This window comes from Natator depressus, chromosome 20 (assembly GCF_965152275.1).
Source record: "Natator depressus isolate rNatDep1 chromosome 20, rNatDep2.hap1, whole genome shotgun sequence".
NCBI classification, from domain to species: domain Eukaryota; kingdom Metazoa; phylum Chordata; order Testudines; family Cheloniidae; genus Natator; species Natator depressus.
In genome coordinates this window covers 2,264,743-2,277,362 of record NC_134253.1, presented here as the reverse complement: position 1 = coordinate 2,277,362, position 12,620 = coordinate 2,264,743, and the positions used below count along the sequence as shown (strand labels likewise).

At 63.5% G+C, this 12,620-nt stretch overlaps 1 protein-coding gene across 1 annotated transcript in view; it reads right to left on the bottom strand.

The window, feature by feature from the left end:
* ERBB3 (erb-b2 receptor tyrosine kinase 3) overlaps positions 1-12,620 on the bottom strand; it is a 37,433-nt gene that overhangs the window by 19,693 nt on the left and 5,120 nt on the right. Inside the window, exons 2-3 of the mRNA XM_074935229.1 lie at positions 2,836-2,987; positions 342-528 (exon numbers count right to left, since the gene is read on the bottom strand). Of these exons, the coding sequence (XP_074791330.1) occupies positions 342-528; positions 2,836-2,987 (339 nt within the window). The remainder of the gene's footprint in view (positions 1-341; positions 529-2,835; positions 2,988-12,620) is intronic.

Here is a 12,620-nt window from a genome sequence, read left to right as displayed (position 1 = left end):
CTGGAGCCTGCAACGGATTCTCTCCTCCCCCCTGCGAATCTGAACAGTGGCCAAGGATGAGCTCACCGTGTTTATGCGGAGAGTAGGTGCAGCCAGCACCGTACACGCCCCCGCCCCCTGCCAGCGTGTCCCCGCCCTGCCGTGGGGCGCCAGCTCGAGAGAGGCTGGGGCAGCTCCACGGGCATCTCCGCCAGCCGGGCGCTGGCTAGCGTCAGACGCGGCTTGCGCAACGTTATCCGTTCACTCGGCAGTGGGCTGAGAACTGCCCAACTCGCGTCAGGCGCCGCCACCGGGGGCAGCGGGAGAGCCCCAGGCCAGCCCCGCGGGGCCGGCTGACTCACCCGTGAGCTGGTTGAACCCCACCTGGCGGAGGGCGTGCGAGCCGTTGGTGTGGTAGTTCAGAAGCACGAAGAGGGCGTATTTGTCCTCGTAGAGCTGGGTCCCCCGGATGACGCGCAGGTTCCCCAGGGGCAGGTACGTGAAGACGTTCATGGCGATGAGGACGTAGCCCGTCACTTCCCGGATGGTCTGGAGAGCCGCGGAAGAAAGCGCTGTCAGCCCCCACCACACCCAGACCTTCCAAGCTCCCTCGCCCGGCGTCAGCACGGCCAGGGCCTTCCAAACGCAGCATGCCCCTGCCCAGCCGCGGGACGCCAGGATGGACGGAGCGCAGGTGTATTCACAGAGCAGGGAGAGAGTCCCCCGCACGCACACGGGGACGCACGGGGACGCACGCACACGAGGACACACGCACACGGGGGGACACGCCTCTGGCATATTTGTGCAACCTGCAGTGCCCCCCTTCACACCGCAGCCAGCCCTGGTCAGCTTCCCTCTCCAGTTCTCCTGAGCTACCAGCCAGGAAAGAGACTCTCTGGGCTCTGCCAGCTTAAGGCCTTGTCCCCGCCCGGGGGGTGTTGGGGCCGGCACCAAATTATTATGAATTGCTGTGACTGATCTGAATGAATGTGGCAAGCATGAGTCTGGTACAGCTTGGTAGGTCTGAACTTGCGAGAGGATTCTGGGAGCCGGGTTCTCTTAGCATTAGATCAATGAGGAGAACAATGACCGGAAGTGCTGAAACTGCATTGGAATTAATGGTTGAAAATGGCTCCATCAGCCTGTATGGTTTCAACATCGAACTTTGGAATATATCAGCAGGGGACCAGCTCACAAAGTAAAGAAAACGTAGTATCATGCGATCAGTGGGCTTGGCGCAAGCTAACGTGGGTCAAAATGGCCACTCTGGATGGCATCATGCTGAAAGCTGAAGTGAATGATTGATGGGAGAGTAAACGTGGATTGCGCTTTGGCTGGTGTCTGTTCTACAGTCCCCCCCCCGCCCCCCCTTCCAAAATATTAATTGAAAAAACTAGTAATAGACGCCCACAAGTTCTGGAGCATGTGGCTCCTTTGAGAACAAAACGCTACAAATGCAAAGCAAAGTAAATTAGTGAAGTTAGTTCCCCAATTAGCACGTGAAGGCATTGTAAGACAGAGGGCTCGGGGCAACTTCGAGGGACGTTGGCGGGATTCTAGAACCAAAGGGCTCAGGGTGACCAGACCCTGCTTCAGGGGACCCTTGACAGACCAAGTACCTGCGAGGAGGAAGAAGAGAAAAAAAGTAAAGTCTCCCTCTAGGACTGGTAGCTCGGCCTGCTTTGTTTGCCACTCAGGATATTGTGTAAGGCCAACATAGTTACTGAGAGTTGATGCTTGAGAAGCCGAGGCGTAGGGGAAAGGTGTGTGCTGTGTAACCTTAACGGCTTGCGTGATTCTTCCCCATATAAGTGACGGTGCATTAAGCATATTGGGCTCCGAATTCTCACTGGTACCAGTAGCATCTGCCCAGCTGTGGGCCATGAAAGATCCATTTCAAAAGGGTTTTTTACACCAATGCAGCTCACCCCCGTCCCCCCGGACCAGACAAGGCCCAGAGGCTCCAAGAATTCACCTGTTTTCCTGTTCTGGGGCCCAGCTCTGTGGGTTGAGGGGGGGGGTTTCAATCCAAGGGGACGGAGATGAAGCGCTTTGGGGCTGGCAGGTGTCCCAGAAGCTCCGGGTCTCTGCACTCCGAACCTGGCTGATGCTGGCGCTGCCCCCTCTGCCCCACCCCCCCGTATCCCCAGGAACAGCGGTCAAACCGCCAGGGCCTTGGAAGTCCCTAAGTTCACGCCCGCGTGATCCCTGTGCCCGGGCGACAGCCTGCATCTGAGAGGATTTGCACATGTATCCCTGCTTGCACACACGCGTGTCCGGACGTTTGCACTTGCCCATGTGCTCTTCCAATCCCACGGCACACGGGTGGCCCCAACCCGGCCTGATTGCTCCCAGGGCAGTTTGGAGTCTGAACCCCCGGCTCCCACCAGCGGGGACTAGCTCCAGGCTGCCAGGGGGCTGGGGCACCGCTGTGCTAAGCCAGATTCACCACGGCAGCGACCCCGGAGGCATGTCTGCGTCCCCAAGCTGCAGGGCAGCACAAGAGAACGGGCTGGAGCCCAGCTCTGCCTTTTGTGCCACTGCACCCCACGCTGACGCTCCCTGGCCCCGGAGCTCCCAGATCCCCCGCCCTCCCTCCCGGCCCCCTGCACGGCGCAGCACGGGGCGGGGGGCGGCACGCCTGCTCCCGCCCGGTCCCGTGCTGCCAGCCGGGCATGTCAGAGCAGGTCGCCAGCTGGCGAGGGAAAGCAGGCCGGGTGAGTAAAGATTCCCACCTGGCAGGCAGACGGGATGGGAGGGAAGAGGGAGCAAAGCACCCTTTCCTCCACAGCACCCCCTTCTCCACCCGGCCGTGCCCGTCCCCCAACGCCAGGCGGCCCAGCCCCCCGCCCTCACCTGCAGGAAGGACAGGTTCTGGCTGTGGTCGATCAGCACAATCTCCAGGTTGCCCATGACGATCTCGCAGTTGTTGTACATCTTGTGCAGCGTCTGGTACTGGTGCTGGGCATCACCCGTCACGCTCAGCCCGTTCAGGGTCCCCGCACACACTGCAACGAGGAACGCGCGGGCGTGAGAGCCACGGAAGGGTTAATCACACACTTGCCCCCCACCCCGGTCACAACCCGCCTGTGGGGCCCCTCCGGGCAGCTCCCTAGGGGGGAAACACTGTTGCAACGGCCATTCTCTTCAGCACCAGGCCTGGCTGCTCTATCTCACACCAGGACAGAAAGCAGTCGGGGCGGGGGGGGCTGGCTGGGCTGCTCTTTCCCCCTCCATTTCACTGGGTGCCCCCAACCCTCCTTCCCTGGCTGCCTTCCAGCGGATACTCCCAGCCAGGCCCTTTCTGGGCCTTTGCCAACCAACCCAGGGACCCAGCCCCACCCTCCTGCAGGTAAACAAATGAGGAGCCATTCCCCTCCCCCTCACAGCACCAGAAAAGCTCCATTGTGACACCAGCCGGGGGAGGCCGCGCTTGGGATGTGGCCAGGGAGCAGCCGATGCCAGCAGGCGGCAGGGGCTAGGGGGCACCTCAGCCAAGCGGGTGATGGACCTGATCCTGCCTCGCCGTGGGGCCAAGGCCCACGGGCTGCCTCCCGCGACGGCTCCCACGCTCCCGGCCCTGTGCCAGGCCATCTGCCCCCGGCCTCTGCCACCCACCGTCCTTCCCGGGCACTGCTCAGGCGGACGGAGCACAGGGAGGGCACCAGCCTTGGCACCCAGGACACCTGGGTTCACTTGCCAGGGTGGCCACAGACAGGGGGGCGCGTCCCTGGGTGCCTCTCTGGGCCCGACCTCCCCTGCTGTGCGGTGGGCTCGAACGCAGGCCCCTCACCTCTGGGTCCCGGCTGCAGAGGAGGGAGATTGGCGCCTCCCAAATCCCGCGAGCTTTCCCCACCCCCCGGGGGGTGCCGAACCGGCCCGGGCGCTTCTTGTGCAAGGGAGCAAACAACCAATCCGCCCCGCGCGCCCCCAGGGCTGGGCGCTGCCGGCCGGCGTCACGCAGCTCGAGCAGCCCTGGCTGGGGGCACCCGGCCCGAGTCAGAGACACCCCGGAGCCCGGCCGCGGCCTCCAGCCCGGGCCTGGGTGCCGGGCTCTGCTCCCAGCATGGGCAGGGCAGCGGGGCCAGTGGTTAGAGCCAGAGCTGGGAGCCGCGTCCAGCTCTTGGCGGGGACAGAATCGAAGGGAAGCCCAGGCACCCCCGTTCCCTCCGTTTTATTGTGGGTTCATTACAACCCCCCCACAACTCCCTGCCCCCCTTCCTCTCTCCTCCCCTCCCCCCCAAGCCCCTGCCCCTCACCCCCCATGCCCTGCCCTCCCCACCCCCCCTCCTCCCCACCCCATCTCCTGCCCCCCTTTGTCTCTCCATCCCACCCCCATCACTGCCCCCCAACCCCCTCAGCCTCCCCCCGCCCAGCTGAACTTTCCATCATCTCTGACAGTCCCTGCAAAGGTCAGATGCCACCTCCCCCCCTGCCTCCCCCCCAAGTACAGAAGAATCGGCCCTTTGGGCTGGGGGCCGGGCGGCCCTGCCAGCTCCAGGGAGGGGGCGGGGGACGCACAGGGGCTCCATTGTGCCCAGCCCGGCAGGATGCAGCCGCCTTGCAGATTTGGGGCGTATCTGCTCCCCAGGCTCCGAGGGGCCCTTTGTGCGGCCAAGGGAAAGGGGGGGGAAGGGCCCCAGGCATGTTCTGCCTTTACAATAGGGGGATTATCCGTGGGGAGGGGAGCACCGCCCACCAGGAACAGCTCCAGCCATCAGCTCCTGGGTGGGGGCTGCCCCCTTACATCCGATTCCCAGAGCCCCCGAGCCCCCTGGGGGGGTGATACCTGCCCACTTTGCCCCTCCCAGGGGGGTGATCCCTGCCCCCCCTTCTGTTTACAGTGTGGGGGCATCCCTGCTCCTCCCCAACCCCCAGAGATTCCTGCCCCTGCACCTGGGGGGGGGAGGAGTCAGGAGAAATGCCCCCCCCCGGGCATGTGGCCAGCCACTGGGGGCAGATCCTGCCAAAGCCTTTGTGCTTCTGCTGCCCCCCAGCGCAACCCCACCACAGAGCACCACCAAAGCTCCACGGCACCCCAAATAGCCCCCTAAACCCCACCCTAGAGCCCTCCAGACAGCCCCCCCAGTCCCATTCCTGGCAAATGCCCCCCTACACCCCAAGCACCACCCCCAACTCCCCCAGCAGCCCCCCTCCAACAGCCCCCCACTCTTCCACACTCCTGCTCACCCCCCCATCCCCACAGGCCGGGGCAGTGCCCACCAGCTCAGCAATGGGGGGGCTACAAGAGCCCCTGCCCCCTGCCAGGTCCAGTGGCATTCGGAGCCAGGCTCAGGCAAGGAGCCGCTCCCCCCATCGCCCCCCTCCAGCCCAGGTCCAGACAGGAGGCTCCAGGCCAGGGTACAGGCCCATCAGCCAGACAGCACCCGGCCCTTCCTGCCCGATAAAGGCTGGGGGAGTCGTTCGGGGGACGCTCCTGGCTTCCCCGGCCAGCCCAGCCCCCCCCCGCCCCCCGAGTCCTTCCTGCTGGCCCAGGCCGGTACCAAGGGGCCAGACGAGACTCAGGCAGCCTGTGTTAAATAGGGTCTTTGTCTCCGGGCTGAGATAAGGGCCCCCCTTCCCGGCCCCCCCAGCCGCCAGGAGAGGCGTGCTTCAGCACAGAGGGCTGGCACCAGAGGAGGTGGATAGAGCGGGACCCCCCCAGGGGGCTGGGGGAGACAGGGGTGGGGCGGATGCCCCGGTGATGCCTGCGGCTCAGGAGGAGCATCTGAGCACAGCCCCCCACTCCTCCTCTTGGCCCCTCCATACGCCCCCTGCCTCCTTGTCACAGGCGTGAGCAGCTTGGGGAATGGGGCCCCAGGCCTTTCCCCTCTAGGGGGCGCCAGCTCCCATCCAGCCCCAGGGTGGGGGGCTGACTGGCTCACGGGGGCGGGGAATGGGGCCTTTCCCCTCTAGGGGGCGCCAGCTCCCATCCGGCCCCAGGGTGGGGGGCTGACTGGCTCACGGGGGCAGGGAATGGAGCCTTTCCCCTCTAGGGGGCGCCAGCTCCCATCCAGCCCCAGGGTGGGGGGCTGACTGGCTCACGGGGGCGGGGAATGGGGCATGGGGCCTCTCCCCTCTGGGGGGCGCCGGCTCCCATCCGGCCCCAGGGATCTGGCTTGCTCAGGAGGGGCAGGGAATGGGACCTTTTGTCGCTGTGGGGTGGGAGTCGGGTGCAGATGGGGCAGGAAGGGTGAGAGCCCCAGCTGCTGCCCCACCCCCGAGGCATGGCTGGTGTTTTAACCCTTTGTGCTCTGCTGCCCTGAGGGGCTCCAGGGATTTTTTAGCCCTTTGCTGGATTCCCCTCCAGGCTGTTCTGTCTCCCCCAATAGCCCCCCCGCCCCCCCACCTCACCGGGCAGGGGGGATGCCAGACAAATGCAAGCCCCACTCCCCCGCAGCGGGGCCCAGGGGAAGAAGGCGCCTTTAACTCGGTTCTGATGACCCCAGCTCGGAGCTGGGGGGCGGGGGGGTGGACAGGGGGCCCACCCCCCAATGGGAGCGGGGGATGGGCCGTGGTGACTGACAGGCGGCAGCCGCCCCCCACCCCAGGCAGCTGGGCGGTGGGCGTTTAAAAAAAGATTCCCAGCCGCGTGCCGGGGGCGGGGGGGGGGGCGCGGAGCCTGGCCCCTGGGCGGGGGAGGGAGCCCGGCCAGCCAGCCAGACTGGGGGACACCGCGGGGAGCGGCCAGCCCCAGACAGAGAGACCCCCCCAGGGACAGACAGACAGGCCTTGCCTTGCAGGTTCAGTCCCCCAGGGCCTGGGCACCCCACTGCCTCCCATTAAAGGGGTCTCCGGTGTCTAGCGCAGGCTGCAGCTCCTCAGCCAGGCAGTGGGGTTAGGAAGGGCCCCGTTACCTGCCCCCCCTCAGGATCCATCAAACCTCTGACCCCTCCCCCCCCGCAGCTTTCCTTCGAGTGCAGCCCCACGGCCACCCCTCAATCCTGGGCTGGGCCACGCCTCACTCCCAGCCCCACACCACTCCAAGGGGGCAGGCAAGGGGGGCCTGACACACACACAGTGTCCTCCCCCCCATGATGCAGAGTGAATGGAGGGATCTGGACCCTGCGGGAGGCCATTCAGGGGATGCCAGAAACGTTCCCTCCCCATCACACGGAAATGGGGTGGGGTGGGCCAGCTCCAGCACACGTGGCCTGCAGGACACCAGCCAGAGAGAGAGCCTGGTGGGGGCGGGGAGCCAGGACTCCTGGGTTCTGTCCCCAGCTCTGGGAGGGCAGTGGGGTCGAATGGTTAGATCGGGGAGGCTGGGCGCCAGGACTCCTGGGTTCTGTCCCCAGCTCTGGGAGGGCAGTGGGGTCGAATGGTTAGATCGGGGATGCTGAGCGCCAGGACTCCTGGGTTCTGTCCCCAGCTCTGGGAGGGCAGTGGGGTCAAATGGTTAGATCGGGGAGGCTGGGCGCCAGGACTCCTGGGTTCTGTCCCCAGCTCTGGGAGGGCAGTGGGGTCGAATGGTTAGATCGGGGAGGCTGAGCGCTGGGACTCCTGGGTTCTGTCCCCAGTTCTGCGGCAGATTCACCGCTTGACCTCACTTTATCAATTCCCTGGAATCCACAAACCTCCCCACCCCCCAATCTCCACTTTAAACTGCTCCAAGAAGCCACCACCGTCTCCCCGCCAGCCCCGAAAGGCCCAAGGATAACAGAGGCTGAGACCCCATCACCCATCTGGGCCTCCCCGAGCCCGGCCAGTCGGGCCCCAACAATCCACGAAACCGCAGTGTTGTTTGACTCGGCCCTGGAAAGTAGCTCCCCCCGCGACCCCAGTCCTGGGCTCCCCCCAGCTCTGCCGATGCCCCTCACTCCTGACCGGCAGCCTCCCCGACCCTATTTCAGCCTTTGCCCTCCCGCGAGCAGAGATGGAGACTCGAGCTGAATGTTTGTGATCTGACAATGTAGAGAAAACCTGCCCGCCCGGAGCCCACTAGGGCACCCACACAAAGTCCATTGGCCACGTGGGTTCAGGTGCTCCAGCCAGGCCGGGTGCCCCCGTGCACACAGATCGGGGGCTCTGGCAGCTGTTTTCAGTCTAACACGGCTCTGGGCCCGATCCAGCAGAGAGATCAGGGTCTGGGGAGCTTGGCTCAGCCCCAGAGACGCTGCTCCTGGGGGCTGGGAACAGAGGTGCTTTCACTCGAAATAAAAGCGAGAGCCAGCGAAGCTGCTAAATCATTAACTGGACACATAAAGGGACAGAGTCTCCTTCACGTACCCAGCCAGGCCCGGCCCTGGGCTGCAGGGGCTCCTTGAGCTGCCTCCCCAGGCAGAGTCATCAGCCCCGCTAGGGGGAGAGTAACCCCCTGTCCCCCCGAGAGCCCCCAAACCCTCGGTAGGCGCACGCGTCTGGGCATCCCCGAGTGCCCGGCGGCTCCCACCGCTTTTCCCGCAGAGGCTGAACACCCCGGAAACTTCCAGCCCTGAGCCTACTGACCGTCGCCACCCCCACAATGCTGAGGGGGAAACTGAGGCACAGCGGGGTGCACGGAATCGCCAAAGGGCTTGTGTGTCGGGTCAGCAGCAGCGCTAGGAAAAGAACCCAGGCGTCCTGACTCCCAGCCCCTCTGCTCTAAACCCCTAGGCCCCAATCCCCTCCCAGAATTGCGAAAGGAGCCAGGAGTCCGAGTCCCCAAGCCCCTTTCTCCCCTGGCCACTGGACAACGGCCCACAAGGAAGAGCGCCAACCTCCCTGCTCAGGTCTCAGCAGGATGAGAAACTAGCAAGACGGGAAAAGCAAAGGCCGGGGAGCAGCCCAGCAGAGGAGTTATTTTTAACACGTCAGCGTCCCTTGAATGTTTTACAAAGCGTGAGCTGCAGCTTCCCGTCCATTGTCCCGGGGGTGTCCTGGGCCCTGACAGGCTGAGGGGGGATTAGAGCTGGGGTGGGGGGAGGGTCAATCTAAGCAAACTGTCCCCCATCCCTGCTTCTGGGCCGGGCAGTGCAACTCCACGCAGGGGACTCCAGGGTGGGAAGCCTGCGGGGGCACCCAGGTCACTTCCATGGTGCGTCGCACGTCGTGAAATTGATGCCTCCCTTCTGGCCCGCGGGCGGGAGCAGAGGTGGCAGCCAAGCACTGGGGATCAAACCGGGCAGGGTGGAGAAGACAGCGGGTGAGGAAACCTGGGGCAGGACATCCAGAGTTGGGATTCAGGCCACTGGCATGCAAATGGCCCGGAGAGGGTTCCTGGTGGGAAGCGGAGGATGGCAGCGAAGGGGGGGCTGCTGCCTTTGATTGACAGGCAGCTGGGTTCACACAGGGTGGGGCTGGCAGCAAAATTCCTGCAGCTAGGGCCTGATCCAGGACTCCCCTTGCACCCAACGGGCCTGCAGCCGAGGGCAGGGTCCCCCAAGGTCCCCCCAGCACAGGGCGAGCTCAGGCCATGGGCACGTCCTTGGTTTCTTTCCATCTCCAGCCTGGAAGGTGCAGGGGAGCCGGGGAGGGGCTAACGGGAGAGAAGCCGAGCCCTTGGCTTCTCCGCTCTTGGGGCTGGGGCCTGACTCCTGTTGTCTGGGCAGCGCCAGGCCTGACACGACACACGTAACAATCAACGGGGCAGGGACTTAACATCTCGTTGGGGGGGGGTCACTGAGCTCTAGCAACTTCCCCTTTGATCACATTCCCCCGCCCCAAACCAGGAGCATTCGGGTTGTCACGCGTTCGATCTTCGTCTGAATTGCCCTGGCCTGGCGCTGCCCAGCATCAGAGCCTGGCCCTGGGCTGGGTGGACCTGGGTTCCGATCCAGCCTGGCAAGTCCTCTGCTGGTGGGAGTTCTGGGGCGGGGACTTTGTTCCAAACTCCAAGTGGGAGGTGGACCCCCCCAGAGGTCGGCAGCTCTGGCTGACCCTCCACCCCCACTGGCGGAGCTGTGTCTCCGAATGGTCCCTTGAACCCAGCCAGCAGCAGAGCAGAGAACCCGTGTCAATGTGCCCGGGGTGGCGGGTGAGAGCTCGAGCTGCCGTGTGTTATCAGCGAGCTGCACATGCTGGGAACGCACCGAGCCAGCCCCACGGCAGCTGAAGCCTGCAGCCGATGCCCAGAGAGCCCCAGAGCAGCTGGGCGTGCAGGGGGTTCGCAGGGAGCCACGGGGTGAGCAAGGGGGGAAGAAGTGAGGCTGGATACTAGGAAGTAAATGACTGCGCAGGTGAAATATCCTGGCGTGGGGAGTTGTGTCTGATGGGGGCTGTGGGCTCCATGGAGCAAGGACCACCATGACCCACCAGGCAGTAGCCAAGGGATTGTGCAGACAAGGGACTGTGAGCCCCTGGCATTTTCACCACCAGGTTGTACAGATGCCCTTGAGCTGGGTGGGCAGCTCCTGCTACTGCCCCCACCAGAGCCCCCTCTGGTGAGGGTGTGGCGGGGGGAGTATCAGGAGGAAGCTGTGGGAGGGAGGGGGCAGCCAGCAAAGACTTCCACTAAGAGGGGAAACTGAGGCAGATCAGGGGGACATGACTGGCAGAGAGGCAGTAGCAGAGGTGGAAATAGAATCTAGGAGTCCTGGCTCCCAGCCCCCCCTGCTCTAACCACTAGATCCCATTCCCCTTCCAGAGCCAGGAAGAGAACCCAGGAGTCCTAGTCCCCCAGCCAGCAGCGGTGCTGTCACAGGGGGTTGGGGCTGAGTTGCCGACAGCCCTGGGCAGCCAGGCTGGGGGTCCCGACCCTGTGCCCCCTTCAGTTCCACGGCTGTCATGGCTACACAATGGGGCGCCTTTATCCGCTCACCCCGCCTGGGCGTGGGGCTGGCTTTTCATTCCCAGGCTCCGGCCCATTAGGGTCTTTTGAAAAAAATCTTGCTTGTCAGAGCAGCTACCAGCGAGGAACAAAAGAGCTACAGAGGGAAACACCATGTCCTGGCCCCAGATAAAGCCCGGGTGCTCGGCAGGAGGGGATGGGGGGAGCTCCCGGCCTGGGCTCTGAGTCGCACGCAGGAGCTGCAGAAGCTGAATGAAAACCAGATAAAGGCGAGGAAAAAAGAGAGAGAGAGAGATCGGGAGCTAGGCCTGGCTCTGCGACCCAGCTGAGCCCAAACACCCACACAGCCCGACACAACCACCGCTCAGCCAGATGGTTGCCCGACAAACTCAACACACGTGAGATCCAGATCGGACAAATCCCCTGCAGCACCTGACCGGGGTTCTGCCCCTGTCCCACAGAACAGGGCCCCCACTCCATCTCCTGCCTCCTTCGCCCCTGGGCAGGAGCCCTGGGCTCATTACCGCCACTCTCCTGCCTCAGTTTCCCTATGTGTGAAACTGTTTCCTGCCTGCCTTGCCTATGCCAACTGGAAGCTCCTTGGGGCAGGGACCATCTCATACTGTGGGTCTGGCAGCGCCCGGCACGTTGGGGCACCAATCTCAGCTGGATCCCCTAGGCCCTACTTTAACACCCATAATAAATTAGAAATAATTTCCTGGTGCAAATGGGACATTTACAGAACAGAGCCAGGCTGGGTCTTAGCCACCTTTGAAATCCACCTGGAGAGGATCCGCGGGGAGAGAACCCACACGGAGCCCGGGTGTTTGCCCTGCAATTAGTCACCTCTCTGGCCACCTGTCTTGCTGTTTTCCTTGCTGGGCTTCAAAACAACGGCTGGGCGTTCACTTCCTTCCAGGAGAGCTTTTGGACTCTGCCTCTGAGCTGAAAGGCGAGACTGGAGGGGTTGAGTCATAAAGGACCCACGAAGGAACTCAAGGTGGCATAAGGAAAGCCAGGGAACTTGCCAGGTGCCAGGAGACCAACTGCTTGGGACGGTTAACGGCAGAGCCCGAAGAGTATTAACCCCACGGTGCTACGGAGAACAACCCTGCCCTGCAGCAGATCCACCCCACTATGCAATCAGCCATGGCCGCTGTTCTGTAACTGTACAGACACCGCCCGGACAGTCAGAGCCCCCAGAGGCCCCATGGTGCTGGGCCCTGGACAGACACTGGGCAGAGAGCTGGAGGGACTGGCCCTGGGTCCATACGGAGACTGTGCCCGCTGGAAATGGGGAAGAGTCAACATGGTTTTTGTCAAGGGAAATCATGCCTCACCAATCTACTAGAATTCTTTGCGGGGGCCAACAAGCATGTGGACAAGGGGGATCCAGTGGATGTAGTGTGTTTAGATTTTCAGAAAGCCTTTGACCAGGGCCCTCACCAAAGGCTCTTAAGAAGAGTGAGCAGTCGTGGGATAAGAGGGAAGGTTCTCTCATGGATCAGTAACTGGTTAAAACAGTGGTTCTCAAAGTCAGTCTGCTGCTTGTTCAGGGAAAGCCCCTGGCGCGCCGGACCGGTTTGTCTACCTGCCGCGTCCGCAGGTTCGGCCGATCGCGGCTCCCACTGGCCACGGTTCGCTGCTCCGGGCCAATGGGGGCTGCAGGAAGCGGCGTGGGCCAAGGGACGAGTTGACTGCCCTTCCCGCAGCCCTCATTGGCCTGGAGCAGCGCACCGCGGCCAGTGGGAGCCACGATCCGCCGAACCTGCGGACGCAGCAGGTAATCAAACCGGTTCGGCCCGCCAGGGGCTTTCCCTGAACAAGCGGTGGACCGGCTTTGAGAACCACTTGGTTAAAAGATAGGAAACAAAGGGTAGGAATAAATGGTCGTTTTCAGAATGGAGAGAGGTAAATAGTGGTGTCCCCCAGG